General features: G+C 37.4%; 1 protein-coding gene across 1 annotated transcript in view; it reads left to right on the plus strand.

The window, feature by feature from the left end:
* The window catches only part of ptc (protein patched), a 118,179-nt gene that overhangs the window by 41,410 nt on the left and 59,269 nt on the right, over positions 1 to 17,500 (plus strand). The window contains exons 3-5 of the mRNA XM_067130854.1: positions 4,406 to 4,595; positions 9,605 to 9,674; positions 10,633 to 10,730. Coding sequence (XP_066986955.1) covers positions 4,406 to 4,595; positions 9,605 to 9,674; positions 10,633 to 10,730 — 358 coding nt within the window. The remainder of the gene's footprint in view (positions 1 to 4,405; positions 4,596 to 9,604; positions 9,675 to 10,632; positions 10,731 to 17,500) is intronic.

A 17,500-nucleotide genomic window follows, 5' to 3' on the forward strand; every position in this document is an offset into this window, starting at 1 on the left:
CTCTCTCTCTCTCTCTCTCTCTCTCTCTCTCTCTCTCTCTCTCTCTCTCTCTCTCTCTCTCAAGAATTGTCTCAGTGGTAGGACTATAATCTATACACTTCCTAGCAAGTGCAGGTTGCCTGCTTTAAATCAAGCCGACTTTATGCCAGCACGGGCCCTTGCCTAGAGGCAACCCTTAAGTGAATTTTTAAGAGGGATAAAAATAAACTGACGTGGACCTCTGGACGCTTCCAAACCATCAGAGACAGAGCAAGGGAATAGATGGGGGGAGGAATAAAGGGGGAGAAGGAGGAGGAAGCAGGGGGAGGAGTATGGAGGGTTGGGGAGGAATAAGGGGAGGGGTGGTATAAGGGAGAGGGGGGAGGGGTGAATGAGGGAGGGGGAGGTGTGTGCTAAGGAGGCCAGGCAGGAACGACCCAAACGGGCCTTCAGCTGCAAAAGTAATTAGACTTATAATTGGTTGACCCAAACATGGCTGCCTTGGTCATATGAAGACGGCGGCGCCGGGGGAATAATAATAATGGTCAAAAAAGGTCAAGCGAAAGATTTATATATAAAAAAAAGGAGGAAGAGGACTAAAAAAAAAAAAAAACAGGCCGTGGAGTTTTTTTTTAAAGGTCGATGAAAATTAAAAACTCGAGAGATGTTTTGACCCTGTGTCTCCTTCTTCCTCCACTCCAGCAGGCGTTGGACGTAGGAGAGATACTGCCTCCTCATTGGGCTCGACTTTCCGATATTGTGGCGGGCTGTTGTGGGCGCCAACGAGAGGCGCATTGTCTGATAGATATAATGCCTTTATTGATTTGTTTACTTATTTATTTATTTATCTTTTCACTTTGCGTGGTTTCTCTCTCTCTCTGTCTTTCTGTGTGTATATATATATATATATATATATATATATATATATATATATATATACTATATATATATATATATATAATATATATATATATATATATATATATATATATATATATATATATATATATATATATATATATATATATATATATATATATATATATATATTACTAGCAGGCCGCATATGAACATACACAGACGACTGGAAAACAAACATTCACACCTGACAGGTTCTCGGGATGGAGACCTGTCACTCATTAGCGGCAGGTCAACGTTTACAAATCCGATTATCGCGCCAGTGTCCCGCTTGCAAATCCCTGAGGTGTGTGCTAGCATTGCACCAGCCCTTTTTTTTTTTTTTGCCATGCCCCTAGGTTAAGTTAGGTTGGGTTAGCTTTGGGTGTGGGAAACTTATTTTCAAGAAAATTCTATGGTTAGTTTTTAAGATATGGCGTCCCGCTTCTTTCGGGGAAAGGTCCCGGTACTGCGATATATCTTGGGGAAAATGCGTCCAGCTGACCTTCCTTAAAATTGAAACAGTTTGTATGTTTCTTTTGAAATTAATATATCAAGTTCATCCATGTCCTGACTGATATTCAAATTCTTACCAAAACTTTCTTTTATGGAAGTAGATTCAAAAATATTTCTTTCCAGTGAATTATCAGAATAAACCACCTTTTTTTGTCTCTGCCCAACTGATCGTATGATTGTTTTCATTAGCATATACGAAAATTCCACTTTCACCTTGCATACCTGACATATTTATGCTGTGCCACTCTCTCTGACAATGTTCTTCCAGACTGACCAGTAAAAAAAGTTATCACAAGATTTACATGAAATTTGGTATACATATTCTTTAGCACTGTCGACAGTTTCAGTGTTTTATTGTTCTTAAATGCTACATTAACTCCATAATTCTTAAGTAGATGGGGAATATCTTTAAAAATATCATATGGCAAAAGAAGTTTTTTATCTTAAAAAGTTTTTAATGCACTGTCTAATACAGAGTCAAGATATTCCAATTTATGCCTATATTCCTAATCACATATCATCAATGTATCTCTCTCTCTCTCTCTCTCTCTCTCTCTCTCTCTCTCTCTCTCTCTCTCTCACACACACACACACACACACACACACACACACACACACACACACACACACACACACACACACACACTCAACGCATTAAGGTGAAGAACTTATCTCCCTAAGAAATAAAAATCAAGTCTTACCAATAATCATCATTACCCAAAGATTACGTATAAGTATATTTGCATTTAAAGATAGTTTTACGCAACTAATATCCATATATCATTCTATCCGATGCAGCAGATATGATCTCTTGGCTTATTTTCACGTCCGGGAAAATTAATGCCCCCCCTTTTTATCTGTCGGGAAAACTGGGCACTGACGCGGAAGTTGGCATCGATGCCATAAACATCTTCTGGTTCCACAAGAGTCAGGTGTAAGTCTTGTTTGTACGAGAGAGAGAGAGAGAGAGAGAGAGAGAGAGAGAGAGAGAGAGAGAGAGAGAGAGAGAGAGAGAGAGAGAGAGAGAGAGTGTACATATGCGAATAAGTTGATTGATGGAGAGAGAGAGAGAGAGAGAGAGAGAGAGAGAGAGAGAGAGAGAGAGAGAGAGAGCGAGACTATCGAATCCATTAGCCACCCACGACGCCTCCCCATCAGAGACCACCCACCCCGTCTCCCCGTCATTGATTTGACCTTTTATCTTGACCTGACCTCTCTGGCTCTTCCAGCGCTTTTGATGGCTTGTGTGTATCCTGTCCAGGACGAGTAATTGGCTGTCTGTTCAGTTCGATGAGTGTGCTGGAAAATCCATCCCTTGGAAAGGACCCGACGTCCCCAGCCAGATACGTCTAATTGGCTGTCGTGCGAGACTTGCGAGGCCTTGTGTCGGGAGTGATTGGTAGTGATTGGTTTCCAGCGATAAGTGAATAAATAAAATATTATACACTCACAAACACACAATATACATATATATACACAAATATAGATATATATGTATGTATATATATATATATATATATATATATATATATATATATATATATATAGAGAGAGAGAGAGAGAGAGAGAGAGAGAGAGAGAGAGAGAGAGAGAGAGAGAGAGAGAGAGAGAGAGAGAGAGAGAGAGAGTATATATTACAGACAGACAGATTGATAAATATGTAAAGGAAATAATTTTAAATGAATAAAAGTTTCTCTTTAAAAATGGCGGTGGGAAAATTGTCAGGAAAACAATGGGTGACTTACAAATACCGGATTCACTTTATAATAATTATTATTATTAATAATTATTATTATTATTATTATTATTATTATTAATTAATAATAATAATAATAATAATACCAAACGAATGAGTCTTTGACTTTCATTGGTTTTTAATTTTGTTAAAGACGTAGCTAAATAGCTGTTGGAAAATTAACAATATTTTACATTTATTTCTCCTCTATTTGTTTACTCATTTATTTATTAATCAAATAATCTATTTATTTCACAAGTAGTTTGTCTGCATTTTCAAAAGCGTTATTCACTGCTCTAGTGTCATACATGGAAGACTGATAGCCTTTTACATTCGTTCTAAATGAATGGTTTCACGTTATTCATCCGACTACCGACCTCATACCCTCAGAACTGACGGTATTATAAGAGAGGGTCTGGTTGATAACCTACGCGTAATAAACTCCACACTTGAAAAATCATATAATCTTCATTGTGTGTACATTCTGTTTTATAAAGTAAGATTATGGATTTCACTGGGTATCATATATATACTTTATACAGTAAGATTATGGACTTCACTGTGTATATATGTTGACCTATATCAATGCAGTATAGATCGCTATAAATCTCTACCTCACATGCGGATCGAACCCAGGGTTCTAACATATGAGCCACAGAAGTCATTAAAGAATTTGGAAGCTAAGCACTTACGGAATACCTAACCCTTTACCAATGGTAATCTGATTGACAGAACCGAAGTTTTTGGTGACAGAGGGTTAGACAGAAAGAAGTGCTGTTGGTGGAGAGAGGTGTGAGCAGACGACACAAATTGCGCTCAGACCATGAGCAATAATGCTCTATGGAAACAACTGATTCATTCATTTATAATAAATGTATGTTAATATAACGACACTGTTGATAACGTATTATGAGGTCTGCTAATAATTATAATTGTAATTCTCATATTAATAACATTGTCCAAATGAAGACGTTGCTTTCGTTCGGATAAAAATGAATATAGAAATTGTTAGAAAAATAATGATTAAATGGAAGCAGTTAGAAAAATAAAGAATACTCTGTTGTAAATAACGGCTGACAATGATATCTGTAAAAATTATATTAACAAAGCCGTGATTCTCGCTTTTTTTTGAAACAGTGAGAATCTCTGAGTCAAAATCTGAAATCCTTTGAAATATGGCCAAATGATATAAATAACAATTACTGCACCGGAAGCCTTAATAACACTGTAATAACGACGCGATTAATGAATGACTATATTTTTCTCTTTCTCAACCAGAGGGTGGTCGTTTGGAGCAAGAACTGGCGTACGTGGAGAAGACGCTGGGCGAAGGATACGGCACCACGAAGCAGATCCTCATCCTCACGCCGAAGGATCCCGGTGCCAACGTCCTACATCCTAAGTCCCTCCTTGCTCACGCTGCCGTCCTCAAAGCCGCAACCTCCGTTAAGATAGAAATGTATGAAATGTAAGTGTTCTTCCTCCGTCAGGTGTTTCTCGTCGAGGAATTTGAAGTCTACAAGTACGGTAAAATATTTCTTAAACGCAAGTTGGAAACTTGTTGCATATATGTCACAAACATGTTGACAAGAAGTTGACGACAGCAATTCACTGTGGGCAAACTTGTTGCATACATGTCACAGACATGTTGACAACAGCAATTCACTGTGGGCAAACTTGTTGCATACATGTCACAAACATGTTGACAAGAAGTTGACGACAGCAATTCATTGTGGGGCAACTAGTCGCATGCATATCACAAACAGGCTGAAAACAAGTCGACGACCGCAATTCCCCGACGACAACTTATCGCTCACATGTCACAGATAGATTGAAGACAAGTCGACGACCGAAATTCCCCATCGGCAAGTTACTGGATACATGTCGCATACAGGTTGAAAGCAAGTCGACGACAGCAATTTCCCGTAGCAATGGTAGCGCCGTCAGTGCACATCACGTGGTGCACTGTAGGCATTAATAAGGTTGTCTTCAGCATCTCTTCGGCCCCTAGCTGCATCCACTGTTTTTAACCTTTTACTCTATCTCCATTCCCGTTTCGTGTTCCATCTTGCTGTCCAACCGCTCCAACCCCCTGTTTTCACCTTAAGCACTGAATGGCTGAAAGTGGCCCCCAATGCTCGGCATCAGAGCCGAATTTTCATAAGCAAATCAGCGACCGAAAGTGGAGAAAGAACCTTTGGCAACTGCTTGATAATTGTACGAAGCACTGAGTTAGAACTATCATCAACAAGTCGTTGACTTATGTTCAACCTGTTTGCGATGTGTGTGCGATAAAGTAATGACGCGTGTTTATCACATGTTTTACCACGTAGGAAATTCTGGAATTTTATTTTTGGTCTCTTCTCGTCTAGATGTCATAGTCCTTTAATTCTGTCTAATTCTACTTGTCATTATTTGGGAGTTTGTCCGTAATGAAACTTTCAAATATTTTCTGAAAAGCTGGAGTAATGATCACAATGTTATTTTGCGAATGGTGACTTTTATTTAAGAAGCGATTCAAGCATGACGTGGATCATTCTCGGACTTAAATGTTTAGGGGTAAACTAATCTGCTATTCTTGTTTTCATCTGATGTCCTTTTTATACAAAGACCGCAGAAAAAAAAAAAAATTGTAGCCTACACCAGAAAACGCGAGGCCTTTTAACTGAACCACGGCAAACAAAATCCGTAGAGTTCTGCGTCTCGTCTCCTATTAGTCACTGAACAAAATCATTTAATTTTCCCATCGCAAAGTAAAACACGTGTTTTGAGAATTTTTATACGTACATTAACAAATTTAATGATAGCCTATATTTGCATAAGTTGTCCAAAATCTTTTGTTCATATTATATAAAACACTGGTGATGTCGGACACATTATAACGACTGCCTTAGAGCACAAAAATTCAATGTTCAATATTTTGCGTAAGTAATAAACTCTTTCTTCAGAATCAGATTCCACTCTATTCAGTAACTTTTTTCGTATTTGTTTTTGTTTCTTATAGCCATAGGTAGTCAGTCATAAATAAAATAAAAAAAAACAAAAACAATGAAATCACCTTCTTGCTGTAAAAATATTCGAGGAGGTAGGTATCTTCAACTATAGCGTGTAAATGTTAAAAAACAAAACGCAAAGAGAGAAAGATGAAAATAGTGTCAGTGGCTTTAAATAGAGATAAATATATTTTTTCAAAGCGATGTTTACACGGAAAAAAAAATTTTATTTAAATTTCATTTGTTGACAATTTAACCTTGTCTAACCATTGTACTGACGGAAATCTGAATTTTATATATATATATATATATATATATATATATATATATATATATATATATATATATATATATATATATATATATATATATATATATATATATATATATATATATATATATACACACACACACCAACGACGCCACCTCATAAAATAATGAATCCAACAACGAGCCATTTAGTAGAAAGATCATCCACTATTAGAGCACGGGATTTAATTAGCCGAATATTCCTCTTGAGCGTTAATTAAAGAAAAAAAAATAAGGGAACGTGTCTGAACAAATAAATAAAATGAATGGGAACTCCAACTTAACAGAAGGCAAAAGGCCTCTCTCTCTCTCTCTCTCTCTCTCTCTCTCTCTCTCTCTCTCTCTCTCTCTCTCTCTCTCTCTCTCAGTGGGTGGTCCGGTTCCTGTGCGAAAGGGGCTGCGTAAGACGGCTTTCTTGTGTGCTGTCTTCATATTTTCCTTTTATCCCTGTTAATTGACGACTTGTGGAGAGAGAGAGAGAGAGAGAGAGAGAGAGAGAGAGAGAGAGAGAGAGAGAGAGAGAGCACCTGAAAGTTTTTGGAGAACCCCTTCCCTTCACCTTAATCTCCCTGTTATCTCTCTCTCTCTCTCTCTCTCTCTCTCTCTCTCTCTCTCTCTCTCTCTCTCTCTCTCTCTCTCTCTCTCTCTCTCAGTTCTGGAGACGTTTCCACTTACTGAGATCGATTTTCAATCCTTTCATTGCTGTTAGTACTTCCATGCCTCTCTCTCTCTCTCTCTCTCTCTCTCTCTCTCTCTCTCTCTCTCTCTCTCTCTCTCTCTGTGTGTGTGTGTGTGCGCAAGCGCGCCTTCATCCCAGTGATGAAAAAAGACATAGATCAGTAGAGAATCACGCACGAGAATCTCCCGATGGTCATAAGGACTATCTTGTAAAGCGAGTGATTGCGTCATCTCGAAGAACATTTATCAGTGGAATCAAGATTGATGGGTGATGACGTCACATTGAAAAAAAAAATGACGACGTAAACAGAACGCCGTGATGTCATCTCTGAAGACAAATTGTTTTATTTAGAACATCAGCAAGTAGACCTTTCAGGAGACAAAGTAACCTCACATTGTTTCCATAATGGAGAGAGAGAGAGAGAGAGAGAGAGAGAGAGAGAGAGAGAGAGAGAGAGAGAGAGAGAGAGAGAGAGAGAGAGATTCTTTCTTTATTGCCACAATGTGTCATTAAGAATTTTACGCCTGTGATAGATGTGCCAGAGCTTTTTGTCACTTGTTGCTCACCTAATTCTCTCTCTCTCTCTCTCTCTCTCTCTCTCTCTCTCTCTCTCTCTTAAAAGCGCAGGTGACAGCGTAACAATCACTAGACTATGCCACATAGTAAGTTTTTTTTTTTTTAATGTTTAAAGAAGGGATGGATAGAAATAGAAAATTTTCTCTGCCATTATTCAACTAGACTGACACTCCTTGTTGGCTTGTTTCGTAATAAGACCGTAAGGTGAATATTTATAGTGTAGTGAAGATAAATGCAGAGCGTTTTCATAGACTGAAGCTTTGTAAAGTTAATTTTTCATATTAAATTAGCTTAAAAATTTTTTTATGATTTTACAAAGAAAATTATTTAGTGAGGAGAAATAATTTTTATCTTGAATTTCATAAGCGGGTAATGATTTTTATTTTAAAAATCCATTAACTTAGATATTTTAAAAAAATTTGTAAGCTGTGTGTGTGTGTGTGTGTGTGTGTGTGTGTGTGTGTGTGTGTGTGTGTGTGTGTATACGATCAGACCTGCGTGAGCTGTAAATAATTGAAATTAATAAGAACCATTGTTCCCGCGTCACCATTTGCGTGTGTACCTCTCTCTCTCTCTCTCTCTCTCTCTCTCTCTCTCTCTCTCTCTCTCTCTCTCTCTCTCTCTCTCTCTTAACAATGCTGTGTCCAATTCACCGATGCCGTGTAATCTGAGAAACGAATCGATGGCGTTTTTATGTTCACGTTTATGATGCGACTGAACACACCCCACTAAACCCCCTTTTCTCTCTCTCTCTCTCTCTCTCTCTCTCTCTCTCTCTCTCTTCTCTCTCTCTCTCTCTTGCATGCAAGAAATTCGTTTTTATTTTCCATTTATTTTCTTCTCTCAGGTAATACACTCATATAAGATATGACTAGATGTTTAAACTTATGAAAGAAAGTTGCCTATTTATTATTCGAGTATCATATCTGCCTTTCTGAGAGAGAGAGAGAGAGAGAGAGAGAGAGAGAGAGAGAGAGAGAGAGAGAGAGAGAGAGAGAGAGAGAGAGAAAAGAACTCAACTATTAGGAGTAAAATTATGATATTAATAAGTTATAGGAGAGAGAGAGAGAGAGAGAGAGAGAGAGAGAGAGAGAGAGAGAGAACAACTATTAGGAGTAAAATTATGATAATAAGTTATAGGAGAGAGAGAGAGAGAGAGAGAGAGAGAGAGAGAGAGAGAGAGAGAGAGAGAGAGAGAGAGAGAGAGCAACTGTTGGGAGTAAAATTATGATTTTAATAAGTTATAAGAGAGAGAGAGAGAGAGAGAGAGAGAGAGAGAGAGAGAGAGAGAGAGAGAGAGAGAGAGAGAGAGAACAACTGTTAGGAGTAAAATTATGATATTAAAAAGTGATAGATATATAGATTATTTAAATCGCTGGAGAGAGAGAGAGAGAGAGAGAGAGAGAGAGAGAGAGAGAGAGAGAGAGAGAGAGAGAGAGAGAGAGAGAGAGAGAATCTTCTTCTTCTTCTTCCTCAGTTTATTTGGGGAGAGAGACAAATGTTTAGAATTAGCCTCACCCAGTGTCAAGGAGGCTGTGGCATTTATTTGTCTGACTGGCAAGGAAATGTGTTTGTTTATCCTTGTTTTGGGCAGATGTATTGCTGTCACGTGACCGAGATTTCTGTTTACAGCGGGTCTCGTTTTTTTATTTTTTTATTTTAGGACTTTGTCGTTGTTTTGATGTTATGTTTACTATTCAAAAGGCGTGCTGAAAGAAAATGCATCATAATTACTCTTTATTATTAGTATTAAAATAATCTTTATTATTATTATTATTATTATTATTATTAGTCTGAAGCCTTCCTTAAATATTACCATCACCCTCTCTACTATTATTATTATTATTATTATTATTATTATTATTATTATTATTATTATTATTATTATTATTATTATTATCACCCTTCCTTTCTTTACAGGACGTGGAGTCTAGCAGACCTTTGCTATGCTCCAAGCTTTCCTGAACTCGAGCACCCTATCATTGATCCGGTGAGTTACTGTTCCTGCTTGATATTAATTGATAGTAGTTACAGTAATAGTAAAACACCTGTTTAATACTACTACTGTTAGTAGTTATAGTATTAGTAAAACCCTTAAGTTACTATTCCTAATTGATAGTATTTATAGTATTAGTAAAACTCTTTGAGTTACTATACCTAGTTGATAGAAGTTATAGTAATAGTGAAACTTGATTTACTATACCTAGCTGATAGTAGTTATAGTAATAGTAAAATCCTAGTTACTGTTACTATTGATAGTAGTTATAGTATCAGTAAAACCCTTTACTGATAGTAGTTATAGTATTAGTGAAACCCATGAGTTACTATTCCTAGTTCCTAGTTGATAATGGTAATAGTAAAACCATCATTCAGTCTCTTACAGTCTTTACGATATAATCCCATTCATAATTTTGTTGTATTTTTCATTATTATATTTTGCTGACAATCTATACACCTTTTCTTAAGGTTCTTTTTTTATAAACATGGTATTCAACTCTGTCTTCTGTTTTCCCTCGACTGTGACAACCTAGCTACATGACCCAATCTGTGTATTCACTCCAATATGCCTCCCCTCCCCCCTTCCATGTGATATTATGAGAGATTTTGACAATTATTAATTTTATTATTATTATTATTATTATTATTATTATTATTATTATTATTATTATATTATTTTCTCCTGTGCAGATCCTGGAGAAACATTATTATTATTATTTTATTATTATTTTCTCCTGCGCAGATCCTGAAGAAACTATTATTATTATTATTATTATTTAAATGTGCAGATCCTGGAGAAACTGATTTTATACTGAGTTGTTATTATTATTCTAACAATTTGAGAAACCTTGGCAAATCAATCCGGAAAAATCCATTCTATTCAACAAAAACTTGCCTAAAGAGTATTATTATTATTATTATTATTATTATTATTATTTATTCCTTGGCAGATCTTGGAGAAACTCACCCCATGTACAATCATCACGCCCCTAGACTGCTTCTGGGAGGGCTCGAAGCTCCTTGGCCCCGAGACACCTGTCACCATACCGTGAGTTTTTACTCTTATTTTCTTTGTCGTTTATTTTTGTCGTTTATTTTTGCGCTTCCATTCATTAGTCTGCTTCTTTGGAGGAAGGAAGGGACGGCAGGTTGTCGTGTTTGTGTGCGTGTGATTTACTTTGGTGCGTATAGCGTTTAATGTTGATTGTATGTATTTAGTTAGTTATTGTTTTTTTGTTGCTGAGGTTTGTGGTTCTCTACTTACATACATACATACACACACACACACATACGTAAATTTGTATATGTATATATACATGTGTGTATGTGTGCGTCTGTGTGTATGTTTATATGTATAAATGTATATATATACACATACATACATTCATAAATATATGTATATATATACACATACACATATATACACATACACACAAACACATCAAATCAATAATGTACTCTCTCTCTCTCTCTCTCTCTCTCTCTCTCTCTCTCTCTCTCTCTCTCTCTCTCTCTCTCTCTCTCTCTCTCTCTCTCCGAGACTCGTAAACGCTCGGGTCTTTATTATTAAAACTTCAGACGTCAATGGGCATAAATAATTATTAATGGCAGCCGTAAAGTCGGGGCACTCGAGGAGGTAAATGAATTCTAATTGTTTGGGGCATCATTTAGTGTCAGTGACGTTTGCCAAGAAGATTTATCTCGTTCTTCTCAGCTCAAGATGTCCTCGTCGTCGGGATGCTGGTAGTGGTGGGGACGTCTCTTTCTACTCGCAGTACTTGGGAAGTGCATACGTACATACGTACATACATACATACATACATACATACATACATACATACATACATACATGTATATATATATACACATACACACATAATATATATATATATATATACTGAATGTAGTCTAACAGTGTTCTGTGAAGATTAAAATGCCCATATTAAAAACCATATGCAGGACAAAACCGTATATTTCCATTAACAATCTGTGACCCTGATCTCTGGCAAAGAAGATTGTTGATCAAAATATATGGTTTTGTCGTGTACACAGTGTTTATGTGTGTGTGTGTATATATATATACGTATATATATATATATATATAATTAATTTGTGTGTATGGTTGTATATATTAAAAAATTTTTGGTTCTCAAATTCTTGTAATTCAGAATATATCGATTATATCCTACAAAGTCAATATTTTTGTACATGTCATTACCACTACAATGTGAGACTTCTTCTTCTTTCTTCTTCTTCTTCTTTCTTCTTCTTCTTATTATTATTATTATTATTATTATTATTATTATTATTATTATTATTATTATTATTATTATTATTTATGGTAGTACCACGTCACTAGGATTAAGAGGGCGTGAACGACTGGTTCGTCCCACTCAAATGCAGGAGTTCCTCCCGTGTGGGCTGTTTATCGTGGCTGGTATCTTCAGGAGGGTGACGACTTGCTTGGCATACGAATGTCGATTGTGTGGAGAGAGAGAGAGAGAGAGAGAGAGAGAGAGAGAGAGAGAGAGAGAGAGAGAGAGAGAAATTGCGAGGTTGAGAGAGGCAGGCAAAGAGGACACATGCCTTTCACTGCACTGAACGTTATCATGTCATAGTTCTCTCTCTCTCTCTCTCTCTCTCTCTCTCTCTCTCTCTCTCTCTCTCTCTTTTAAGATCCCTTTACTGTCCGCCCTCACGTTTCTCTATCACGTCTCTGAAGTGGCTTAAATATTCATTATTTCATAAAATTTATTTTTCTTCGAAAACGACCAGCGGAAAATATGTGGTAACGGGGATTCCCCTTATCTTTTCTGCAAGAAATATTTTGCGTAGTTTCATTTCGCAAACTTGCAGTTTTTAGATATCCGAGGATTGCCGGCTTGGTGTTAGAACACCCCCAACCCCCTTCGCAAATTAGACAGTAAATTGCTTCCCCCCCCGAGCGTGTATTGAATTAGACAGGAAATTTGTTCTTTTATTCGTTTTAAAAATTAGACAGTAAATTGCCTCTAGCATTTACTGAATTTGACACGAAACTGACTTTCGTATTCACTGAATTAGTAAATCATTTCCAGTATTTACCAAATTAGACAGGAATTTAATTGTACATGAATTTAATTGTATCATATATTGAATTAGACAGAAAATCGCTTCCAACACACACTAAATTAGACAGAAAACTGACGAAAACATTCAACTGAATTAGACAAATACTTTCAGGCCACCGATTTGCAACAAAAGCACGGCTAACAAAGTAACTTGTTACCTTAGGGTAATTCAGTACAGTTATCAAGGTGCAACTGGTTCTGGTAACAAGGTGATACAGAGCTGGAACCTGTGTGATACAGGTATTGGTAATAAAAGTGACTAAGCACAAGTAACGAGCTTTTTACCGACTAAGCACAAGTAACAAGCCGAGTGCGTTTACCGTTACAACTCGAAAAGTAATTGATTACACATAACACGGTAACGAACCCCCGTAATGAGATGATTGGACTCTCCTAATGATGTTTGATATAGTGACGCCAGAGAGATGAACGGTACCGTGAATTACGGTGATTAGGGAACAAGTAATAACGCGATTCGACACGGGACCGTCTTCCTTGGTTACAGGTATTGACGTCGAAGCGATTACCTACAGGAAATGGCGTGGTGACAGGTACCGGAGGGGGGATTAACAACGAGGGATTACCTACCGGAACGAGGTATTGGAAGTTTGTAGGAAGTCCTTGCGTGGTTACAAAGGAAGAGGGGAATGGATCCTACGAAGGAAGAAGAATAGAATCCTACGAAGGGAGAAGAATAATCCTACGAAGGAGGAAAAAAGAATAGATCCTACGAAGGGAGAAGAATAGATCCTACGAAGGAGGAAAAAAATAGATCCTACGAAGGAAGAAGACTAGATCCTACGAAGGAGGAAGGAGTGGATCCTACGAAGGGAGAAAAATAATCCTACGAAGGAAGAAGGAATAGATCCTTACCTCTGGAATAACAGAGGCCAGGAGGTCCGGAGGAGGACGACGCTGCGGTGGGCGTAGGAGAGAGAGAGAGAGAGAGAGAGAGAGAGAGAGAGAGAGAGAGAGAGAGAGAGAGAGATGGGTATCCTGTGGGTTACGTCTGCCTTACCTCATCGCGCCCAGCCAGGATTGAGACATCAAGTCGGGCCCACCCACAAAGATCGCCTCCCAGGATCCCTACCAGCCCAAATCCCGGGGTCCTCCCCCTCCCAACCGGGTACCACGCGTTCCTTCCCAGGTTTGTACCTGGTCCAGCCTGTGGAGAGAAAAAGCCCGTGTGTGTTCGGGGGGGGGGGGAGAAGGACCTTCCCCCGGGGACGAGGGGGTATACAGGACCCAAGGTAGGACCACCACCACCCTACCTCCATCCTCATAGGTCCTATCGTAAGAGAAGGACCTCCAGAAGGTCCTATATCCTTCGTTCCTATATATACTTTGGCCCAGCCTCTTTAGCTCTCCCCCTCCCCCCCCTCTTTTTGTTTCATTAACAGCCATTTTTTAAACCCAAACGAGTCTTCGTTTGTGTGTTAAATTGGCATCGCAAAATTACGGGTCAGCGATGGAATATATACAGAAGTAATGTAGCAAATGTATGACGTAATACGGATATTGCATGCAAGAATTTGAGACATCAATTCTTGATGGATTGAACTGATGATAGTATTTACTGAGGTGAGAAAATACTACTATTATTAATACGATTACTATTATTAGTAGAGATATTAATTTCACTAAAGGAACTCATTGTCTAGAAAACCTTTACAAAAATGAATGTGTCAATGCTGATATATTCGAAACAAAAATTAATCATTCTTGTTAAGTTTAGAAGTGATTAATCCCTTTGTTAAGTTTAGAAAGGTGATACGTCACTCTTGTTAACTTAAGACAAGTGATTATTCGCTCTTGTTAAGTTCAGAAAAGTGATTTACTCTTGTTAAGTTTAGGAAAGTGATTAATCACTCTTGTTAAATTCAGACAGGTGATTAATCACTTGTTAAATTCAGAAAAGTGAGTGATCACTCTTGTTAAATTCAGACAAGTGATTGGTCACTCTTGTTAAATTCTGACAAGTGATTGGTTACTCTTGTTAAATTCAGACAAGTGATTGGTCACTCTTGTTAAATTCAGACAAGTGACTGATCACTCTTGTTACATTCAGACAAGTGATTGATCACTCTTGTTAAACTCAGACAAGTGACTGATCACTTGTTAAATTCAGAAAAGTGATTAATCACCTTTGTTAAATTCTAAACAGATAAACAGGGTTGTTGAACTCAGAACAGATTATTCTGTCTTGCTAGGTTCGGTTCAAAACAGATTAAAAAGTGGTTTTAGGTTCAAAACAAAGATCAATCATTGCTTTTAGATTCAAAACAAAGATTAATAAGTGGTTTCAAGTTCAAAACAAAGATTAATAACTGATTTTAGATTCAAAACAAAGATTAACCAGTAGTTTCAGGTTCAAAACAAAGATTAATCAGCTGGCTTTAGGGTCAAAACAAAGATCAATCACTGGCTTGAGGTTCAGATTAATCAGCTGGTTTTAGGTTCAAAACAAAGATTAATCACGGCCTGAAGTTCAAAACAAAGATTAACTGGTACGTCGGTTTCAAAACAGATTAATCAGCGCTTGGCAAAACAAACTATAATCAATTTAATTCCTTTCAAAACAGAGATTAATTCGTGATTTCAAGGGTTCAAAATGAAGATTAATCACTACTGATTTGTTCAAACAAATATTAATCGCCGATGTTAGAAATTTATTATCGAATGAATTGTTTTGGAATTTTTCATTTACAAGTAAATCTTGTGAATCATCAAAAGAAATATACAGTCAGTGACTCGATTAGAAAATAATTGAGAATCTTAGTAATAATCATGTGAATCATCAGGTAAACCATCATAAATGAATTTAGAATTCATGAATCACGCTTAGTTGGTAAATTAGAATTACCTTTGGGAATCACAATCTGCTAATAGACGAATCTCACGAATCACTGCTACCTGAGAAATGAATCTCACGAATCACTGCTTCCTGAGAAACGAATCTCACGAATCTCTGCTACCTGAGAAATGAATCTCACGAATCGTTGCTTCCTGAGAAACGAATCTCACGAATCACTACTTCCTGACGAATCACTGGCTCCTTATAAATGAATCTCGCGAATCTCTTCTACCTGAGAAATGAATCTCACGAATCTCAGCTACCTGAGTAACGAATCTCACGAATTACAGCTTTGTGAGAAATGAATCTCATGAGTCACTGCTTCCTGAGAAACGAATCTCACGAATCACAGCTTCCTGAGAAATGGATCTCATGAATAACTACTTCCTGAGAAGTGAATCTCGTGAGTCACTGCTTCCTGAGAAATGAATCTCACGAATCACTGCTTCTTGAGAAATGAATCTCACGAGTCACTGCTACATGAGAAATGAATCTCACGAAGCACTGCTTCCTGGGAAATAAATCTCGCGAATCGTTGCTTCCTGAGAAACGAATCTCACGAATCACAACTTCCTGAGAAATGAATCTCATGAATCACAGATTCATGAATAATGAATCTCACGAATCACTGCTTCCTGAGAAATGAATCTCACATATCACTGCTGAGAAATGAATATCACGAATCACTGCTTCCTGAGAAATGAATCTCACAAATCACTGCTTTCTGAAAAACGAATCTCGGGAATCAAGAATCAATATTGATTCGCACAACTCCAGTCTAGCAAATCACCCGTTTTCAAACCCAAAACGAAAAATGGAAACAATGAAAAAAACATTTAAAAATAGTGAAAAAAAATATCCTTTCGTATACCCTCCTCGGCATAGGAATAGAAAAGAAGAGAATAGGACTTCAGAACAGGATCTCAGTAGGATTTCGATTGTGTGTGTGTGTGTCCTTTGGGCAGAAGGATCTGAGAGGATCCTTTTGCACGTTTGTGGAATTGAAGCCTCTGGAACGATGGTTGAATCGGAACAATAGAATTTTTGCGGTATTTTTTGTATTTCTTTTCTTTCTTCCCTTTTTACTGGACTTGGGAGTGTTTTCGTTGAACCGTAGGAAGAGAGAGAGAGAGAGAGAGAGAGAGAGAGAGAGAGAAAGGCTGAGAAAGAAGAATCCTCATAACGAAATCCATTCCTCCCTCTAATTAAAACTAAAAAAGAAGTGAAATGTTAAAAAAAGCCGGCTATTCGCGAGACGCAGTTAAAACGACGCTTCAGCTCTGAAAGCGACACATGATGAACGACCTCTAGACCCAATGTGTCGCTTCCTGTTGAAATGGGCGGAAGAAATATTAGCTAATGGATGGACAGGTGCTAAGTATCCCTACTTATTTTTATTACTTTATTTTATTGCTTATTATTTTATTTGGATAGGTGTTAAAGATCCCTACTTATTTTATTATACTTTACTGCTCTATTTTATGATTAATTATAAGTAACAAGAACCATGATCACATATATATAATTTATATTCGTCTCTGCATTTAAAGTTGAAATTGATTCGCTCGCAAATGAACGTATCATGTTTGCTATATTCACTCGTTAAATTATAGTCCTATAAAAACAGTTAGCAAAAAAGATAATGATTATCTAAACAGACAATTAAGCAAACTTTAGAGAGAGAGAGAGAGAGAGAGAGAGAGAGAGAGAGAGAGAGAGAGAGAGAGAGAGAGAACTCTCCCGCCTGTTGGGAGGTAGAAGGCGGAGGAAGAAGAAGAAAAAGGCGGAATTATCGTACATCGGGTTGCATGGCCGAGGCAGTGATGAAGACATCAAGCGAAGTGGCCCACCCAC

The sequence above is a fragment of the Macrobrachium rosenbergii genome, chromosome 29, assembly GCF_040412425.1.
Source record: "Macrobrachium rosenbergii isolate ZJJX-2024 chromosome 29, ASM4041242v1, whole genome shotgun sequence".
Lineage (NCBI taxonomy): Eukaryota > Metazoa > Arthropoda > Malacostraca > Decapoda > Palaemonidae > Macrobrachium > Macrobrachium rosenbergii.